The sequence below is a fragment of the Vigna unguiculata genome, chromosome 4, assembly GCF_004118075.2.
Source record: "Vigna unguiculata cultivar IT97K-499-35 chromosome 4, ASM411807v1, whole genome shotgun sequence".
In the NCBI taxonomy this organism is placed as follows: Eukaryota; Viridiplantae; Streptophyta; class Magnoliopsida; order Fabales; family Fabaceae; genus Vigna; species Vigna unguiculata.
In genome coordinates, this window is record NC_040282.1 from 786702 (window position 1) to 808396 (window position 21695).

At 29.8% G+C, this 21695-nt stretch overlaps 2 protein-coding genes across 7 annotated transcripts; one reads left to right on the forward strand and one right to left on the reverse strand.

The window, feature by feature from the left end:
• The first annotated feature begins 9830 nt into the window (after positions 1 to 9830).
• Positions 9831 to 16745, forward strand: LOC114180347 (A-kinase anchor protein 200). Of its 6 annotated transcripts, XM_028066649.1 has the most exons (7): positions 9831 to 10006; positions 11386 to 12983; positions 13089 to 13241; positions 13428 to 13517; positions 13770 to 14009; positions 14470 to 15190; positions 15794 to 16745. In XM_028066649.1, the coding sequence occupies exons 2-7, from the start codon at positions 11441 to 11443 to the stop codon at positions 16425 to 16427; spliced, it is 3381 nt and encodes a 1126-aa protein (XP_027922450.1). In that variant the 5' UTR covers positions 9831 to 10006; positions 11386 to 11440; the 3' UTR covers positions 16428 to 16745. The 6 variants fall into 6 exon arrangements, with proteins under 6 accessions (XP_027922450.1, XP_027922444.1, XP_027922448.1 ...); XM_028066643.1 differs by having other exon boundaries at positions 11386 to 13241; XM_028066647.1 differs by having other exon boundaries at positions 11386 to 13241; positions 13428 to 13484.
• Positions 16746 to 17241: 496 nt separating this feature from the next.
• Positions 17242 to 20781, reverse strand: LOC114181097 (methyltransferase-like protein 5). The gene is made up of 9 exons (XM_028067437.1): positions 20586 to 20781; positions 20405 to 20461; positions 19825 to 19922; positions 19557 to 19626; positions 19242 to 19290; positions 18620 to 18708; positions 18488 to 18535; positions 17792 to 17851; positions 17242 to 17605 (listed from the first exon to the last, which is right to left on the reverse strand). The coding sequence occupies exons 1-9, from the start codon at positions 20643 to 20645 to the stop codon at positions 17498 to 17500; spliced, it is 639 nt and encodes a 212-aa protein (XP_027923238.1). The 5' UTR covers positions 20646 to 20781; the 3' UTR covers positions 17242 to 17497.
• Between the last annotated feature and the right edge of the window lie 914 nt (positions 20782 to 21695).

Consider the following 21695-nt stretch of genomic DNA (forward strand, 5'->3'; position numbering starts at 1 on the left):
TTCGTTATTTTTGTTTAATTTAGTCCCAAATTTTGCGAAAATAGAACCATTTAATTTTTAAAATTGACATTATTATTACTTATTTTTTAAATTTAATTATAAATTATAATATTTAATTATTAATTGAATATAATTCTTAGATTCAATTGTTAAATAGAGTATAATTATTTAAATATTATTAAAATATAATTATTTAAATATTATTACAATATAATTATTAAAATTTTAAAAATATATATTAATATTTGTAAAATTTACATTTAAATTTAAAGTATTTAATATTTTTATTGCATTTTAGATATTAAAATCTAAAATATTTTATATGTAAATGTTAATTTTACAAATATTAGTTTATTTTTCTAAAATATTTTGAATATTTAAAATATTTTTATATATCAATTTTAAAAATATTTTAGAATATAAATATTAGAAAAAAAATTAATAATTATATTTTCATAATATTTTAAATAATTATATTCTATTTAGAAATTAAATATAAGAATTTATTCAATTTATAATTAAATTTAATAATTTATAATTGAATTTAAAAAATAATAAATTTAAAGATCAATTTTAGAAAAGATATTAATATAATTTGTATAAAAGATATTAAATTTAGTGTCAGACTAAATTGAACAAAAATAACGAATATAGAGACTAAATTGAACAAAAATAACGAATATAGGAACTAAATTGAACAAAAAAAATAATACTACCACAAACTGACACGTGGCACAATTATGACTTGACACGTGGACCATTTTTTTGAAATTAAAAAAAATTAAAAAAAATTAAAACAAATTAAAAAAATTAAAAAAAATTAAAAAAAAATCAAAAAAAAATAAAAATAAAATAAAAATAAAATCAAAAAAACCAGGAGCTGACACGTGGCATGTACGGTTCAAAAACGTTAACTAATTAAACACCGTTAGTGAAAAGGACCAAATTGACCACAATTTGACGAAAATGAGGATCTAATTGAACATAAAACGAAAATAGGGACCAAATTGAATAAAATCAACAAAAATAGGGACCAAATGTATATTTAAGCCTTTTATAAACAATGGCATTGACAGGGAATAGTCGATCCTGTACTTTTATATTCTTTGTTTTTTTTTTTTATTGACATTGTTGAAAGTGTTACATCGACCGGTGCTAGTCGATATATAATTTATAAATTGAGTGCACATATCATTTTATAAGTCAATTTTGTAAGATTCAATTATGTTTAAAGTTTATTTTTTAATATGGTATCAGAGTATGTGTTAAAATTTATTCTAACGAAATTTGTTGTTTGTGTGGTCTATTATTTCAACTATTATTAGGTCGTTCTTTCTTAATATATAACTATGTTGCCCGGATACGAACATGGGTACGGATACGACACGAACACAGATACAAAGATATGACTAAATTGAAAAAAATAAGACACGGGACACGACGTGTATATACATGTTAAGTTTGAAACTGTCAACTAACACAAAAATGAATCCAATCTATTTATCTAATATCCAATATGCGAAAAGTAGTGATAGAATAAGATTTGTTCCTTTTTTTAATCATCAAAATCATGTCAAAGATAAAAAAATATCATTTAGATTGGACATAGTATGTCCTACAAGTATCGTACAAGTGTCGATGTTCGATACATGTCGGACGCAGAACACGCCATTTATGAGACGTGTAGGAGCATCATATAGTGTTGAAAATTCCACATTTATTTTCCAATGATTTTATAAGATTGAATTAGAATTATAATATACTTTTTAACAACAATAACTAATAATGAAATTATAAAAAAAAATAGACATTAAAATACCTAATCTCGCATACAAAAAATGTCAGAAGATAAATATATACAAGAGAACATCAAACATTTTATACTCTATATAAAAAATAAATCATAAAGTATATAGACATTTTATAGATCGTATGTTGCAGTAACTCTATTTTAGAGAGATCACAGCTAAAATAAACTACATTCCACTAACTTTTTTTAAATCATCCACAAAAAATTGTCTTCAAGATATTATATATCTTTAAAAATCCAAGTTTCTGCCTAAGTTTCACGTTAACTACTAAAATAATAAGTTGAAGATTATATTAAAAAGAAAATCCATAAAATACTGTCTTAAAAGTTTTAAATCGAGACCGTGCTAATCTCTATTGTGAATGAATTATATTTCATTGTTCCTAATAAATTCTTTAAAAAGACTCAACATGATAATATATTTTTGTGATTTTAAAATTAAATTTTAAAGTAAAAATATAATGGTATATTACTAATAAATCAGAGGAAACAAGTAATTTTTGTTCGAAACCTGAATTAAAAATATTATATTAATCATGTGATTATTGGATTTCACTATCATTCTTGGTTTCGACGAGAATGGTTTAATCACGAAGCCAATGATTTCTCCATAAAAAGTAGCTAGAAACTAGGAATCTGTCAACTTTTAAGATTTCTCACTTTGTTTTTAAGAAAGAATATATTATCCACAAAATCTTCCACGAGTAAAAATGTATGCTTTAATTGTCCGATTCTCTATTTTATAAGCAAAACCATACATTTTTTTTTTCTGTCACATATGGGTATCATAGATTTTTCCTTACATCTTTAATTTGGATATGCAACTAATAATAATAATAACGAGAAAAAAAAATGTTCTGTGAATACAAATTACAGAACAATAAATTATTGTCTCTTTTTAATTTTAAAATAAATGCATCCAAAAATTTAAAAATAAAAAATTAAGGGTGTCAGTGTCCCTGCCCCTGCCTCATAAATTAAACTGCATGATTGAGAAAAACTTATTATATTTTCAGATATCTTAATTTCTTAAGATGCTTAGGAAATATTTTTGTACACATGTAATCCATATTTTGGTTTGGCAGAAGATTTTGTGAGAATAAAATAAAAAGTATAAGAAGTCTCTATGAACAGTATATCCATAAAAATAATATAATTGTCACAACTGTACTGGGACCTTGGAAACTTCAAGGAAAATGGTGGTGACCCACATGTGAAGAGAAAAAAAAAAATATGCAAAATTCAACACATGGTTTAGGGTTTAGATATGAATCTTGATTATAAAATGTTTGATAAAAGTCCCACTTATTACTTGGAAATGAGGCAGCATTAACATCATAGGTCCTCCTTGTCTCACAAAACCAACATCCCCTAGTGCTCTTATAATCTATCCTGGATATCATTTTCTGATGCACTTTCATTTTTTAGTTCAGATTTTTTATTAATTTTTTTTTTCGATCCTACTGAATATTAAAAGTAGAGTTAAATATATTTTTGATTCCTTAAATTTTAGTAAATTTTGGAATTAATCTTTTTTTGAAACTTTATACTAATTTAATCCTTCATTCTTAGAAATACGTAAATTTAGTCATTCTTACCAAATTTTGTTAAGTTTATTTGACATTTTTAAACGCATTTTATGATAATATTTAAGTTAACATTGAAACAAAAATGTGTCAACAGTATAAAAAATTCAAATATTATCATGAAATGCACTTGAAACGTCAGATAAACTTAACAAAATTTTGTTAAAATGACTAAATTTACGCATTTTTAAAAATGAAGGACTAAATTTATCAAAAGTTTTGAAAAATGACTAATTTCAAATTCCACTAAAACTTGAGGGACCAAAAACATATTTAACCTTTAAAAATATATTGTACTAATATTTTAAAACGTTAAAATTAGTGATAATTATGGAAGCACAATAGAAAAAAAAAAAATTAGAAGAGAATCTAAATTCTTATTTTTTTATCATGTAAATGTCAAGTTTTCATTATTTAATGTTCAATCTTAATTTCATTTGTTGTGTGTGTGCTGTATTGATTAGGAGTGAACAGCTTCTTGTTTGCATTATTTTATGGCTCAATCATATTAGGGTTTTTATGTATTTCAATTCAAGAAGCTTTATTCATTTGCTTTGTTTAATTTTGATAAGATACATGCTGGAAGGATTCAATGGCACAACAAGTACAGTGGTTAACAACATCATATTTAATTCATAATATAGTACGAAAAGCTGTGATGTTAGTTATTATGTTACATTATTTATTTCTCACACAAGTATAATTAATAATTAACATTTCTCTTCTCTATATTTATTTCATTATGTTTCTAAGTTGTATCTTACCAAGAATTATATGGACACCCCCAAAATCTTCAATGCTCATAAATTTATTATATTTTTCCTTTTCTACATTTTAAACCCACATTTTAATCACCATCTTCACTTAAACTATATACTTAAAATTGCATGGATAAAAGCAAAATAAATAAATAAATATTGATATGTCGTCGTTATGATATAGAATCTCTAATATATTCCTCTAGTAAAATATTTATTTATGGTTGGTTGAGTTTTGATATAAATAAATACATTTATCATGATTTGTACAAGGTTTTCTATAACATTATTTAAAAAAATAATAAATAAATAAAATCAGATGAAAATTTCAAAATATAAAGTTAACTTATAGAAACTTGTTTATTTATTTATAAACTAATTTTAACTTTATATATATATATATATATATATATATATATATATATTATTTCTTGTAGTATTTTGTGATAGTTCTTAAAGAAAATGGACAAGCATATTTAACTTACATTTTCTATACTAAAATATCGATATAAGTTCCAATAAAATTAGTTAATAGTTAGTTTTCTTGTTAAATACTTTATATCAATTAGAAATAAAATAAACTTATAATACGGTAGATGTAAATTTTATCTTATTAATTAATTTTTGTAAGATTTAATTAAATTTAAAATTTTATTCTTAAAATTTCTAAAATGGATTAATAGAGATTCGATTGTCTTTTGTATGATTTAATTAAATTTAATGTATTAATAGAAATACGATGTGATGATTTCTTTTTGGTTAAAATTTATGAAAATATATTTTGATAATATTTATATTTCGAACATTATGTTCAAGAAAAAAAATATTTGCACTAAAAAAAATAATTAAATAATAACTTTTAGTAAAAAATAATAATTAATCATTAGTAATTAATTTGGATATTAATTTATAAATTAAAAATTATTAGTAACTCTTGTAGTAAAAATAATTTCTATTATTAATTGATTTTTAAATTAATCAATAAAATTTAACCATTAGAGATATTAATTTTTAAATGAATAATTAAAAACTAATTTCTTTAATAACTAAAATTTAATCGTTATAATTAGCGATCAATTTATAATATAAATTATTTTAATTATCAAGTAATTAATTATATTTTTATTTATAATGAAAACTTTTTTATTTATTAAAATTTTTTATTTTATAAATTTAAATTCAAATTCAAATTAATTACTATAGTGATATTTTTATTATTATAAAAATTAATTATTACTTACAAATTTTGATATATTGTATAAGTTGATATAGGCACGCAATAAAAGACAAGTCAGAGAATATTAATTATTATTACATTTGACATTCAATTTTTGAAGGTAAATTTCTTCATCATATCTTTACGTAGAAATGTATATAGACAAGGGTTAAATAAGTTTTTGTTTCTCTTATTTTTCATAAATTTTGAAATTAGTTTATTTTGAAACTTTGAATTATTTTAGTTTTTTATTTTTTGAAATATGTGGATTTAGTTCTTTTAATCAAATTTTGTTAGGTTTATTTGATGTTTCGTACGCATTTTAGGATTGTATTTGAATTGTTTATATTATTTGACATATTTTCACTTTAATATTAAGTTAAATACTATTATGAAATGTGTTTGAAATGTCAAATAAACTTAACAAAATTTTATTAAAAAGATTAAATTTATGTATTTCAAAAAATAAAAATTTAAATTGATCTAAAATTTTAAAATAAATTAATTCTAAAATTTACTAAAAATTAAAAGACTAAAAATCTATAATAATAATAATAAAAGGGATTCCTCTTTTTGTATCCACATTTCATAATACCCGTTTTACTTTTAGTTATTTAAAAATTAATTATTTTATAAATAATTTACTTTTAATCATTTTTCTCCAAATCTCTTTTGTCTTAAATCATTATTTAATTTTTTTTACACCTATTATTTTTTTTTAATTTTATATTTAATAACTTTTAAAAATTATATATTTATTATTGATTTTAAATTAAAATTTTAAAAAATTAACGCGCCTGTGTTCGTTTGTATATTTAATCTCTGTATAATCGTAGTCACTAATTTCAATTTATTGTTTTCGTTTTCGTTTGAAAAATGTGAATTGAAATTGTTGAATCGATTGGTTGTGCGTAGTGTTGACTGATGGAGCAGCCACATTCGGTCATGCATGACATGACAGATACTCTGTCCTTTTCACGTGTCATAAAGATTTTCTTCTCTCAGATTAATTTGGTCGTTTTTTTAATTCATGAAACCTTATTTTAAACAACAATTTGGTACTTACACTTAATTTATAAACGAAATCTCAACCATACCCATGATGTCATTTCCCCCAAAATCTTCAAATTATTATTCACAGTTCCACACATGCTTCACTTATATAATATCTCCGTGTGTTTCACGGAAAGAGAAAAACATGCCTTCTATACACACAAAAAATAAAAGTAAAAATTCTTAAATTTATTTCATTATTAATATTACCAATTTTTTCCTTAATGCTAAATTACCTAAATGCATCACTTTGGTGTGCGTTCAGATTAATTCCTCATTGGTTATGAAACTTAAAAAGGGGTTATGAAAGCTAATATCATATTCTTAAAGTGTGTGTTGCTTCCCAATTAACATATACTTGATGATGTGTTGGTGTTAAATGAAGTGGTTGACGTAACATTGAGGAATATATAAGCTTCTTTTTTTAATCTTTAATGGAGATTTTGAAAAAGGGGTTAGGATTCTGTTGATTATTTTTTGGAATATTGTATAGCGGGAAGAATGAGATTCTACGAGAAATGAAGGAGGTGGGTTAGAATAATCTGCCCTTTTATCATAGTTGAAATGCACAAAGAGCTTTTAAGTAAAGAAAATCCTTTGTTTATGTCCTTGATCGCTGAATTGGGAAGAAATAGGTGGTAGATTTATATATATCTCGAGCACGAAACATTAATGAATTGTTTGATAATGATCCGATAGCGGTTTAAACAATAAATCAATAAACATCAAATTTTAATAAGATATATGATCTAACTCATAACTTTGACGTCATGTTAAGAAGTTAATTTTAAATCTAACTTGATCTTACAAAATCGGTTTATAAAATAAAGTTTGTACTCTCATATATTGTAAATATATCTTATCCATCAGTGAATGAAGGAGATTTGACAGCGGTTGTTTTTAATATTCTGCACCAATTCCTGAACCGAAGCATATTGGGACAAGGCCAAAAGGAAAAGGCTTTTGGTCTCGGGTGTGAATCGAGATGGTTCGATAACGTGTGATGTAATAGATTCTACAAACAATAGATTTTACTATAATAGAGTTTTAAATGATTTTACCATATTAAAAAGTTGGGTTTAAGTCTAATATAATTCTATATAATTAATGTGTAAAGTGAAATTTATACCCACTTATATATTATAAATTATCTTATCACTAACTGACGTGAAATCTTAAAAATAAAAAATAATTAAAAGATAAAATAAAAAGTAGTAAATGTGTGAAACTAACAAAAGTCATAGAACTAAAACTAAAGGTAGTTGTTTTTGTTGGAAAATTGTACTTGTATAGATTTGAAAATTTTATTACTTTTAAGGTAGAATTATTTACATAAAACATCATGACATTTTGATGAATATTATTCCCAAGTTGAATTCATTACTTGGAACAAGGGATAACTGTGTAAAGATTGAAATCATACACGAGTTTTAAGTGATTAATTATAAACTTAATCAAGTACTTATAGAAACCTAATCCAAACAAGACTAGGTAGGTATTATGATTAACCTAGAATAGCAGTGAAAACCAGAGAATAAATAAATTCAGAAGCAGTTAAATAAACATTGACAAATGTATTTGGACATTGGGTGTCTGATCAAACCCAAGTAATTACTTTGTCTCTTTACCCACGTTTCGAATATTAATCAATTCATGACTCCATGTTAACCTAATTTCTATTATGATAATGATTAGTCTTTAATTTGGTTATAATTGGAGAAAATTAAAGGTTGACAAATAAATAGTTTTGTTGGTTTTCAGTTAATAGTTCTCCTTTTAACAAAGTTTAACTCTTTCATGATATCATATTCTATTTTTTTTCTTCTTTTTTTACTGTTGCTGTAGCTGTTGGGTTCACATCATGACTAATCATCTATTATTTCTTTCTATTATATAGTATTCTTTTCACATTTGAACTCACCTAACTGTTGCAAACACAATCATATCTCAAATTAAATATTATTGTGTCTATTACGTGTGTGTGTAGCATAATAACTTATTTTGTACACGTGTTGTGAGAGATATTTTTACTATTCTTTTACTATTTACAAGCTTTTCGAGTAAATTATAGATTTTTTTTTCTTTTTTTATTGGTAGGTAAATGTATTTGTTGATTCAAATATAAATTGTATTGAATTTGAATGAAATGCTAGGTATTTTTTTTATTATTTAACAAGAATTAAACATTATTAAAAAATTCATATTTTTTGTCAATTTTGTTTTGAATTTTTTTTCGTAAGAAATATTTACAAATTTTTGTTGTGAAAAAAAAATTGCAAAAAATTGCTACCAATTATTTTACAAAATATTTTTTATAAAACATTTTTCGCAACAAATTTTGTAGGAAATACTTGCAAATTTTATAATTTTGCAAGAAATAATTACCCACGAAAATATTACCTGCCAATAAAGATTCTTAAAAAAGATGAGAGAAAAAGAAATATTTTCTTACAAATTCTTTTAACAAATTTGCAAAAAAAAAATTTCATGTAATATGAGAATTTCTAGTAATGAAATATTGTACTTTTCAATGTGTATTTTTTTAATTAATAGAAAACAATTGAGGACAAATAGTTTATTTATGGATAAAGTCTTACTAATCCCTAGTGCAGATATAAAACGTGCTCTTAATAGAATGTTTAATTCATAATTAAATTTAGCATCGGATATGTATCATGATTCATGAGAGAAAGCATCACATTCATATTTAACTATATGAGGTCATACGAAGAAGAATAAATACACAAAATTTAAACACATAAATAATCAAATTAGTTTGTTCAATTAAATAGACAAGATTGATCATATTATATTATATGGTTAGATTTCATTATATAATTGAATGATCTAAACTAAAGTACATGTGCGCTCAAAATAAAAACTTTCGCATTCTAATACATGTTTATAAACACACCTATGAAAAAAGAGAGAATAATTTAATTATTTTTCTGAGTAGTTTTATTGCTATTACTAATTAGTATTACGTAAAATGTTTGCGAATACTAATTCACATAATAAATTATTGAAATTTAATAACCTCGTATTTTGTTATACAAGATATTTAATTTTATCATAATTAATTTTCTAATAAGCAATTATAATTTCATTCTATTCTTTATATATGATTTCTCTCTGCCTAATGTTTCTTATAATTTTGTATTGTTTTTTATTACAATATAGAATAATACTGCTAAAATTTAATTATGAATACTTTGCTTTTGGTTGACAAAGTTCGGAGTATAGTTATTCTAGTGGCTAAGCCCAGTTTTAGGCCCAATTTTCACGGGCTTATTTGGGCTATGAAGCCCAATCATACGGCTCAGTGATCAGCGTTGCTCATTCGGCTGAAGCTGAAGCCGATAAGCTTCAGCGTTTATTTGGAACCAAAGACAAGAAACAACAACGTTGGCTCGAGATAAGGATTTAAAGCCTCGCCATTCATTTCCCTCCTTCCACTTGCACCCTCTATCTATCATCATCCATACCCATTTCGTGTTTCACCAAAAAGACTTCGTTTTCCACTCTCCTTTTTTTTTTCCTCAAAATTTTCTTTGATTTTTTTTGGCCTTTTGAAGCTTCCGAGGTACATATTCTGCTTCACACTATGATGGGTCGTTCGTGTTTTCACTGTGCCACTTCTTATCGTTGCTTGAATTTTGCAGTACTATGTTAAAATTTCTTAATTGAGCTTCGAACATACTTATAATTGTTGCAAACTGTACTCCGAACATTCTTTTTCCACTCTGTACTTGAAATTGAACAAGAATATATTCCTTTGCAGGTTACTTCACTAAGCTAATTTTGTTAATTTTGGAAAAGGATTCGTGGGGTTTCAGGGTCTCGACAATTGTATGCTTGTGTAGTGGTATTTTCATGAAATGAGCTTAAAAGGACTTTTTCTTTTATTGGTTTAATTTATAGGCCTGATATGCAGTTGTGGGGTGTGGTTTTCAAATTGTCTTTACTTGTAGTTTTAACAAGTAATGGTATGTGGTATGATGTAATGTTGCTTGCTACATTCATATAGAAATGCCAATTTTCACTTGCTGGTAATTTGTGATTCTGTTATGATGTCGTTAAAATCGATAACACTAAGGGATAACTCAACATGCTAGAATTGTATTGGCAAAACCAGATATTGAAATTCAGCAACTCAGCTTTTTGGATTTTGAACAAGGTGAAATAGTTGAAGTTGGAGCTATGTAAGCTTCTAAACCTCATGTATGAGTAAAGCAATTAGATGAAAGTTACTCTATCATATTATAGGGTATACAATTTTATGAAAAAAGTAGTTCTCTTTGATTGAAGAAAACAATTTTAATTTCTACTTTCTGTTATTTTTTCATTAATACTACAAAAAGCCTACTTTTTTTTTTCCACTCAGTTTCATGTTTGCAAACATCTGTATAGAAAATCGTGAGATTTTGTTGTTGTTTGATTGGTGTACATGTTTTTGGAAATAGGAAATAAACTTAAAACAGGACATTTTTTTATAGTTATTAATGAAAATGGGAAATGCACTCAAAATATTTTATCAAACCAAACAGACTCTTACATCATTAAAAACTGCATTTGTGAGGTTAATTACCCCACTACGCAAAATGGAAATCCTGATATACCAAATCTCCCAGCATTTGTCATGTAGCCTTGATCCATTAATTGTCTTTGTTGCAGTAAAATTCAAGTGGGTAGTTATCATGGAGTCAGTTTAACTGCCTTGTAGTCAAGAATTTACTCATGATTTGTAAAATATGTGATTATGCTTGATGTTTTTGTGAACATTGGTACTGATATATGGAGCAGGTTATGTAATGTAATTTGTGTATTTGTAAAATTATTCTGATTGACGCATTTTTTTCCCATCAGTACCATAAATTTATATCGTTATATAGTGGCCACATAGGCAAAAACTTGTTACCTCAGTTCTTACTGATGTTCATATCCTTCGTATGTTTTCTCAAGGTGACAGATGAACTGATTCTGAATATATAACTCAAGTATTAAAATTCAAGCCAACATGAATCCTGTAATACCATGCTCTATTGGCAATGTTTCAATTATTCCTGGATTCACCTATTCAACAAAGAAGAGTAACACTATAACAAGACTCAACTTGTCACGGAGCACTGCAAAACCTGGATCATCATCTTGGAGATTTCTATTACCTTCATTTGTTGCCAGTGGAACGTTTCCTCAAAACAAAAGTATACGTTCTTTTCATAAGAAGTCTAGAACCTCCATATCAGCCACAGAAACAGATGTAGCAGTGGAGGAAGCAGGTCCACCTGTTGCAGATGAAGATTCTGGTGAAATTTCTTCAAATGAAATTGGAATAAGTGAAGATTCATCCTCTAAGTCTGATGCCAACCCTGATGCAGCTAAAGCCAAGCGTTCAAGACCTGCAAGGAAAAGTGAGATGCCTCCTGTTAAGAATGAGGATTTGATTCCTGGAGCAAGTTTTACTGGGAAAGTAAAATCTATCCAGCCATTTGGTGCCTTTGTTGATTTTGGTGCTTTCACAGATGGCCTTGTTCATATTTCAATGTTGAGTGATAGCTTTGTTAAAGACGTTGCAAGTGTTGTTTCTATAGGCCAAGAAGTTAAGGTGAAACTGATTGAAGTGAATAATGAAACTCGGCGCATTTCTCTCTCTATGCGTGAAAATGCTGACACTGGTAAGCAACGAAAAGATGCACCCATCAAGACGGAGAAAGCTGGATCTGGGAAGAGGAGCAATTCAAAACCCAGTTCAAGGAAAGATAATGTGACGAAAAGCACAAAACTTGTCATAGGGCAGCTACTGGTTGGTTCAGTGAAGAATCTGGCTAGGAGTGGTGCTTTTATATCTCTTCCTGAAGGGGAGGAAGGATTTCTGCCTGTATCCGAGGAACCTGATGATGGATTTGATAATGTTATGGGAAACACTAGGCTGGAGGTTGGTCAAGAAATTAATGTGCGTGTTTTGCGTATCAACAGAGGACAAGTAACATTGACTATGAAGACTGAGGAAGATGCTACAGATTCGACTACAACATTTAACCAAGGAGTTGTCCATACTGCAACAAACCCTTTTGTGTTGGCTTTTCGTAAGAACAAGGATATTTCTTCTTTTTTGGATGAGAGGGAGAAACCTCAGAGTGAAGTTCAAAAACCATCACCTGGAACAACTTTGGAAGAAATTAAGGAAACTGTCAAGCAAGGGGAAACTGTACCGGATGTTCCTGGTGTACAGGGTGAACCAGTAAGCAGCAAGTTGACAGATGATGTCCCCCCTGCAGTCAAACAAAATGCTGAAGGTGATATTTCTGCAATTGAAGAAAATGTGGGAATCAGTTCAACGGTTGGCTCCTCAACAGCTATTATAGATACTCCCTTGGAGAAGGAAGAAGATGCAGTTTCTGGAAGTTTGACTCCTGAAGAGGATATACCTACTGTAAATCCAACAATTGAGGAAGCTATTCAGACAGAGGTCACAACAAGCGATTTGAAAACTGACTCACCTGTTGAAACAGCTACCGAGAATGTAATAGAAAGTGGAGTTGATGTAATTGTCACGGAAGATGAGAAACAATCACAAACTCTTAATGCAGTGGAAGAATTTGCTGCTGCAGTACTAACTGATACTGATGTAAAAGAAAGTGGAGTTGATGAAATTGTCACGGAAGATGAGAAACAATCACAAACTCTTAATGCAGTGGAAGAATTTGCAGCTGCAGTACTAACTGATACTGATGCGGTTGGAGCTAGCCCTGATGGAAACGGTACTATTACCGAATCAGATACTGCATCGACTGCCCCAGCTCTGCAAGAAACTGCAGGTTCTGTTTAATCCATCTCCCACTCTCTCTGTTATGTACATTATCTATCGATTTGTCTTTCTAGTTTATTCTTACATACAGAAATACAGATCGTAAGTCTAAAACCAAACATATTTTGTGCAATTAGATTCATGTACCCGAGCTTTCCTATTAATTTATCAAATAATGTTTCCTTTGCCTCACCAGCAGCTGATGACGTTGGAGCTGTTCCTGAGGTCAACGACGCTGACACTAGTTTGAGTGGTGAGTTGTCTCCTGAGGGAAGCTTGAATAAAGGTTTATGCTTCAATTTTTTTATAATTCCTATATGCCTGGTTTGTTTTGGCTAATGAATGAGAATCGTAGTAAGTTTCCCAAAATTGATGTTCATATATTGCATGGTATTGCATCCATTTCATTTCCATAGTTTTATGTAACTGAAACATTAGGCCACATTATAATTGCCTTATCTTGCAAACAGATTTCTTTTCCTTATTCTGTCTACTGTTATGAAAAGAGTGCTCTTGAACTATTAATCTGTGTCAACAGATGAAACAGAAGAAAAGGATCAAGTTCCTTCTCCAGAAAGTTCTGCGACTGAAGTAGTAAAAACTTCCAATGATAACCCTGAAGAAGAATTGCAAAAGCAAACTACTGTCACAGAGAACGAAAATTCGTTTACCTCACAAGTTGAAGAGAAAGAGATTGCAGTTGCATCTGAGGAAAATATCAGTTTATCTAGTTCTGATGGACAAACTGTTGCTACTTCAGGGGAAGGCTCAAGTAAAGGTTTAAATTTCATCTGATTTCCATCGTATTTCATTTCACGGTTTTTACATCAAACTGAAGTATGTTAGCATGGCATTAATTTATCCATGTATTTTAGTTTTTATTTATATATCTGGGTGAATTGCAGCACATGATACAGAGTGCATAGTTTCTGTGTATAGTTTAACTGCAGATTACATGATCTCTATAGTTCTCATTTTCAATCTTTTTATAACATTTATATATAACAATTTTGCTATATTGGCACTAGGTCCAACTGGGAGTTGGACTAACCAATGCAGGGCTGCAATTCCAAGTGGATCAATGGCATTGCCTTTGGGGAATTAAATTATGACAGTTGTTACAAGCAACACTTACATTCATCATTATTTCATAGGTTTCCAACTTTTGGCTTTTTTCTTTGCATTCTTGCATAGGATTTCTAATATTAGTCTTTCCCCCTTTTTTTTTCGTATTGCAGCAACTATATCTCCAGCACTTGTGAAGCAACTTCGGGAAGAAACAGGAGCTGGAATGATGGACTGCAAGAAAGCTCTATCAGAGACTGATGGGGACATTATTAAAGCACAAGAGTACCTTAGGAAAAAAGGCTTATCGAGTGCAGAAAAGAAAGCAAGCAGGGTAACTGCTGAAGGAAGGATAGGTTCTTACATCCATGACAACAGGATAGGTGTTTTGGTAGAAGTAAACTGTGAGACAGATTTTGTCTCCAGAGGTGAAATTTTTAAAGATCTTGTTGATGATATAGCCATGCAAGTGGCTGCATGCCCTCAAATAGAGTATCTTGTTACTGAAGACGTTCCTGAGGAAATCGTTAAGAAAGAAAAAGAGATAGAAATGCAGAAAGAAGATCTTTTGTCAAAACCAGAGCAAATAAGATCAAAGATTGTTGAAGGGAGGATAAATAAAAGACTAGAGGAGCTGGCATTACTTGAGCAGCCCTACATTAAGAATGATAAGGTAGCAGTAAAGGACTTGGTCAAGCAAACTATTGCTACTATTGGAGAAAATATTAAAGTTAAGAGGTTTGTGCGATTCAACCTTGGGGAGGGTTTAGAGAAGAAAAGTCAGGATTTTGCTGCTGAAGTAGCTGCACAAACCGCAGCAAAACCAGCACCAGCACCTGCTGCACCAGCAAACGAGCAACCTGCTGTTGCAGAAGCCAAGGAGACAGAGCCAAAGTAAGCATTTCTATGAATTCTTTTTTATTATTGAGTGATTAAGTTGTGAAACTTAGGTGCTTAGTTACTGGAATGTGCATTATAATCATGCCATAAGAGACATTGTGTTGATGATGGCATTAAATTATGAGATTACTCGGTTATATTTAGAACGATGGAAGCAATGGGTAGCATTTTATTCATTTTACAAATCATTCTAACAACTTGACTCATTTCGGAATTGTTAGTAAAGTAGTGCAAGACAACATATTGTATCTATATGTTTGATCTTACATTTTCTAGCACGTGTTTACCTGCAACCTACCCGCGACATGTGTGCGTGCATATACACAAATATAGTCTTTGGATAGCATTTATTCATTCTATTCTTTTTATAAATAATTCAAACTAACTGATTTCAAAAATTTAGTATGCGGCATAAGACTAATACTGTGTCTATATATGTTTGATCTTACATTTTCCAGCACATTCTTACCCCAACTTCCCCACACTCACGTGCTTATACACAAGTATTGTCTTTGGTTTATTCTTGAAATAGATGAAACTAATCTAAGTTTCTAAGTTGCATCTTTTGCTAATCTTAAATTGTTCAACATTCTGCAGGAAATCAACAGTAGCAATCTCAGCCTCATTAGTTAAGCAATTGAGGGAAGAAACTGGAGCAGGGATGATGGACTGCAAGAAAGCTCTAGCTGAAACTGAAGGGGATCTTGAAAAGGCCCAAGAATACCTGAGAAAAAAGGGTCTCTCCTCTGCTGACAAGAAATCGAGCCGGCTAGCCGCAGAAGGCAGAATCGGTTCATACATTCACGATTCACGCATTGGTGTTCTAATTGAGGTGAACTGCGAAACTGACTTTGTAGGTAGAGGTGAGAAATTCAAGGAGTTGGTTGAAGATCTTGCAATGCAAGTGGTGGCCAGCCCACAGGTGCAGTTTGTATCCATTGAAGAAATTCCAGAGACTGTTGTGAACAAAGAAAAGGAACTTGAAAGGCAGAGAGAGGACCTTCTTTCAAAACCAGAGAACATCAGAGAAAAAATTGTTGAGGGAAGGGTCTCTAAGAGGCTAGGGGAGCTTGCACTTTTAGAGCAGCCTTTTATCAAGGATGACAGTGTTTTGGTGAAAGACTTGGTGAAGCAAACTGTGGCTGCACTAGGAGAAAACATCAAAGTGAGGCGATTTGTTCGGTTTACCCTTGGAGAAACAACTGAAAAGGAAACAGCAGTAGAAGCATAACTTTAGCAGAAGTTCCATCAAGCATGAATAGTACTGGGGAATCCACATGCATGTTATAGAAGCATATGGAAGATTATGGGACAGGGAGGGACCAATGTTGGAAACATCAACTTATTCTTCATCTTAATAACCAAATGTGCAATCGGCAGGGACTTATTTTCTAAATCTGTATCTACATTGAGGATACACGAGGACTAAATTTTGTGTTAATTCTCTACAGTTTGTATGCTGAAAAATATTAGTGGATGCATTTTTGAGTTACAAGTTCTGTAAGTTTTGAATTACTGAATTCATCAATTCTTGACTATTTAATTCTCATATAAACAATCAATTTAAAACTACATGGTTAATTGAGTTGAATTAATCGATGCAAAACCAACTTTGCTTCCAATCTACCCCATAGCTTTTGCCATCTCTTTTGTTGCTCTGAGCAGTCAAATAGTTATCTTATCAGGCCATTCCAAATTGAGTTCAATCTTGTGACATTTTCTTATTTATTGCAAATTCGTCTCGTAAACAATAAGATTTAAAGCAGTTAGTGGATCATTGAGTTTCTTATATTCTTAATTTTCAACCACAGAATAAAGTCCAGAGCATTTTCTCACCCTTCTTTTTAAAATAAATAAATTTCTATATCTTCACCATTACTCTTGAAACGCAGACACTTCTTTTTCTAAATAAACTTAAACTAAACGGTGTATCATTATTGATTACTCCATTTTATATCGATTGGCTTAAGTTTTTTTTTTTTTTTTTCGGATTAAAAGTTATTACTCCAAAACAATAGTACTTAAGAAAAAAGATGACCGATAAATTGATAATCAATATGAAATAGAAGGAGCATAATATTGTCTGATATAACTGAAGTTTCATAATCAGATATAACCAACCAACTTCAGGAAGATCCCTGTACGTAAAAGCAGAAAAAGTACTGGAACTTCTCAACTATTGAATTTATAGATACACACAACTAAAGAAGTGCCATCGACCAATTGTTACATAGAGAACCAAAATTTTCCTTTTTCTTGCAATCTTATCATGCATTCCAATACACAGTATCCTTGTCTGCATCAAGTACTTCTTTGATGACTTGCTGGAACAAACCGCCAGAGGTCCACAGCAATATCTACTTCCTTCTTCTTATGAAATTTGTACATTTTTGGTACATCAAACCGAAGCTGCCAAAGCAAGAAAAAAAAAAGTTCAACCGTAAGAGTCTGGTAAATTGTACAATGGTTATCATACAAATAACTGGAATAAGAAAACGGGAGCTGTTGTTCCTTACGACGAAATCAATAGGAAGAGGATTATACATTTTTCATGCAAGACTGAAAAACATCAGATATGAAGTAAATTTCACTCACCTCACATATAACTTCAGCACTACTAGCATTGAAACTCCTTAATGCTGTTCGTTTCACATGCTGCAATCAGATGAAACTTAATCTCGGTATTGTCACAAAGAAAATCATATCATACTGTTCAGATGCTACACAGAATTATAGATTGCACGTGAATGCATGCTTATGCATTAAACATAAAAGAACAAAGCAATAAGTTACAAAGACATTGGTGATGATTGTATTTTGTAGGGGAATTAAACTTCTAATACTGCAGAAAATTTCCGTGTGGGAAAAACTTCTACAGTGCTTTGATAGGAATTGTATTTAAATAAGTATGTGTTTAACGATAAATCAACATATGAAAATGCTAAAATTTCATATTAAACCCCACAAACTGAACCATCTAATCGTTTTAGTCTAAAATCATATAATTGATTCATGCTATGCCTCAACTCAAAATGCAAGCTAGATTCAAAAACTATAACTAGAACGAAGTATAGAATAAGCTTGATAGAATGATACCACACAAGTGAAAACCAAGTGCAAAGGTTCAAGTAATAGAATGGGATGGTGAGCAACTTATGGCTTCATAAACCTTGTGGAGACAAAATAAACTAATATATGGCACAGGAGATAATAAGTTATAAAAATTTGGACATGCTTGGAGATCTGAACTATTCAATTTAATAATTAGAATCTAAGATGAAGACGACTTACATCTCTTGTTGAAGTCTTATGCAAAGAATAAACAGCTTGCGAAGCAACCTGACATAGCAATACATGGTACATAGGTAATATTAGAATTTCCATCATTCTTGCGTTTATAACTAAGCTTTGATGTTAACTTACCTTCAAAGCAACGGAAAGAAAATCCATATCTGCACCTTTTTTGCGAGTACCAAATGGAGGATTCATTATAACTGTATCAACAATTGGACCTAGAGAATACCAAGATAACCTTGAGTTTATAGGAGGAAAAAATTCAGCAACATTTCAAATCTTGATATAGAATTTTTTAAGCCAGCTTTCCCCTTAAATCGATGACTGGTTCACTTGATCATTTTGTTTAGCATCTACTAGAACAAGTCATGGATAAATGAGATACTTGTACATAACATACAATGTCCATGAGTTATATAAATGATGCATAAAGAATATTCCTGTTACATTAGGAACTAAGGATTCAATTCAGAAACACAGTTTAATGAATTAAACTCTCAATTATAGTTTCTAGAGCCACAATTATAAGCAACTTGGAGAGAAAAAAAAAATTGCGGAAAGGTGGGGTGATCAGTAAATTGCACCAAGCAACAAGCTTTCATTCAGACTAGTGTTGCTCCAAAATTCCAATAATAATTTCAAACTTCAAAGATAAAAGTTACGCTGCATGTACCCATTAACAATATTTCGTCAAGAAGAAAACTTGTACAATGTTATGGTATTCTAAGAGAGAGATGACGTGGAAAGCTACCTCTCCATCCCAATTCCAAGACATTAGACCGAATAAAATCGATGTCAAGCTGCAGTTTTAATAGAATAACAAAGGAATGTTGTGCATCAGTAATCAGTAGTCAACTTCAACATAATCATTGAATTTGATAAAAATGATTTATTCATTGCATCTATAGAGTACTATTCATCTTCTCTTATTCCAGTTTTAAGTACAATATTCAAAAGATACAGAAAATTATTATTCCATTTCAGAAATAACAGACTCAGTAATTGAAAATCAAAACCTATTAATCTATTCACTCATTTACCATAACAATCGGCAGAAAGACAATACCTCAAGTTCCTCTGCATTAACAGAAGCTATTTCAAGAGATTCTGGATCAATGTCAATGCTGAGAACATGTCTGATCAATGCTAAGAAAAGTCAAGAGAATATTAGATACCGTAATACAAAAGCATCTAATGTGATTTAAAGATAAAGAAATTCAAAATTTTAGAAAAACCATACTGTGATTCTAATCTCCACTCTGATTCAGGTTAGGTGACAATAAAAGATTAAGGGAATGAGAAACAAAAAGCAAACAGGGAAAGATGCAACTCACTCTGCACCCAAAAGGGCAGCTGCAACACCTAACGTACCACAGCCGCATCCAAAGTCAGCCACTACTTTGTTGCTCACATCCTCAAACGAATTCTCCGCCTGATTCTCATGAACAGAAAAGGAACAGAACTTTAACAAAGTGGAAATTACTAAAACTATTTCACAAGGCAAAAACTAATCCCTAAATATTTTGCAAATGCACACACACTTGCACTCAATTGAATTCATTTCCTAAAATACCCTCCCCATGTTTCCCTAATCCATACAACAGAACTGCAAGCAAATGCTCCAAGGATGGTCTTAAAACCCAAAAGCAAATCAAAATTGTCACCGACAAGAATCAAACTAAATGTTCCCAATCACATCATCACACAAGCAATTGTGACCAACAAAGGTTGCACTGCATATACTAGGCTGGCCAAATTCCACAAACAGACGCACTCTAAGAAATACCCATTAACGACCAAAGCAAGATGAACATGGTATAAGGTAAAAGAATCCAACTTTAGCACATTTGATGAGTAAAGACAGAAGGGAGAGTGAAATAAAAAGAATGGTGAATAAAGGGAATGAGGGAACACAGTGAAAAGCATTCGGGAAGCAATATGGGGTCCCGTTGGATACTGTTCAAGCTCCTCCTGCATGCCACAAGCCACAACCACAAAACAAAGAAGAAGTGAGTGACCAATGTTAATGATGTAATCAAAATTCACAACAAGAAGTGAGATGGTGGAAAGTTGGAGAGAAAGGAGAAAGCTTTACCTTGGGTTGAGGGAACTGCTGGAGACCACCAAGAAGGCCTTCCAACTGCTTCAGCTTCATCTTTTCCGGCGATTGATTCAAACTTTCACTTCCATTTTTTTCTGCCTAAATTTTTGTATCATTCATTCTTTCTTTCTTTCTTTTTTTCCCTTCGTTCTCTGCTTCAACAGTTCCACCATCTCTGTTCCAAAGCCCGGCCCAATCACACTGGTAAAGATTAATTGGGCTTATACTCTTTCGTCTTCTTCTTTTTTCTATTACATTCTCAGAAAAAATAATTACCTTTTTTATTACTCAATTATTATTATTTTATAAATTTTATATTTAAGTTTTTCCATGTTTTATTATTTTATTTTTAAAATTTTCACAATATTTACTTATTTGTTAAAGGTGCGGTAAGTATTGATGCATCAAGAAAAGTTGAAAAAAAAAAACCATTATATATAAGTAATTAAAGAAAAACAAAATAGTTTGCCCTTATGATTTTTTTCTCCAAAGAAAAAATATATATAAATAAAGGCTTATAAGTGGCAACAACATTTTAAGTAAAGATGAACCTACGTTTGAGAGAGATACTACATGAAAGAAACTCTCTCAAGAGAAATATTGTTTTGTGACCATCAAGAAATAAATTCATGTGTTGGATATTAATTAAAATCATTTGTTTTTTCTTTTAAGGCTTTAATATAGTTAAGAGTTAATTTATAAATTATTTATAATGAAGTTGGTCTAAGTCAGTGACGAATAAAACAGATTACTCTTTATCTTTTACCTTCACTGTCAATTCACATCTTCTAAATTCTACAGACTAAAATATTAGAAAATAAATCAAAATCACGGAAACAGGTACTAAAATGATAATTCAGCCTTATGTTATTTGTTGTTTTAGCAGTTATAGTTATTGTTTTCTGCACAAATATTGAAGCCATCAAGAGAATGGTTTAGAAACTGTCACGTGTTCTTAAAAGACAAACACCCACGGTGACCCACACTCGATATAAAGAATTTGAAGAAGTGGAAGAATGAAGAATCAAAATAGGTTGAAAAAAATGGAGAATATATAACAGTAAAAGGTGATAATGCACTAGCCAGAAAATGGTTAGAAAAAAA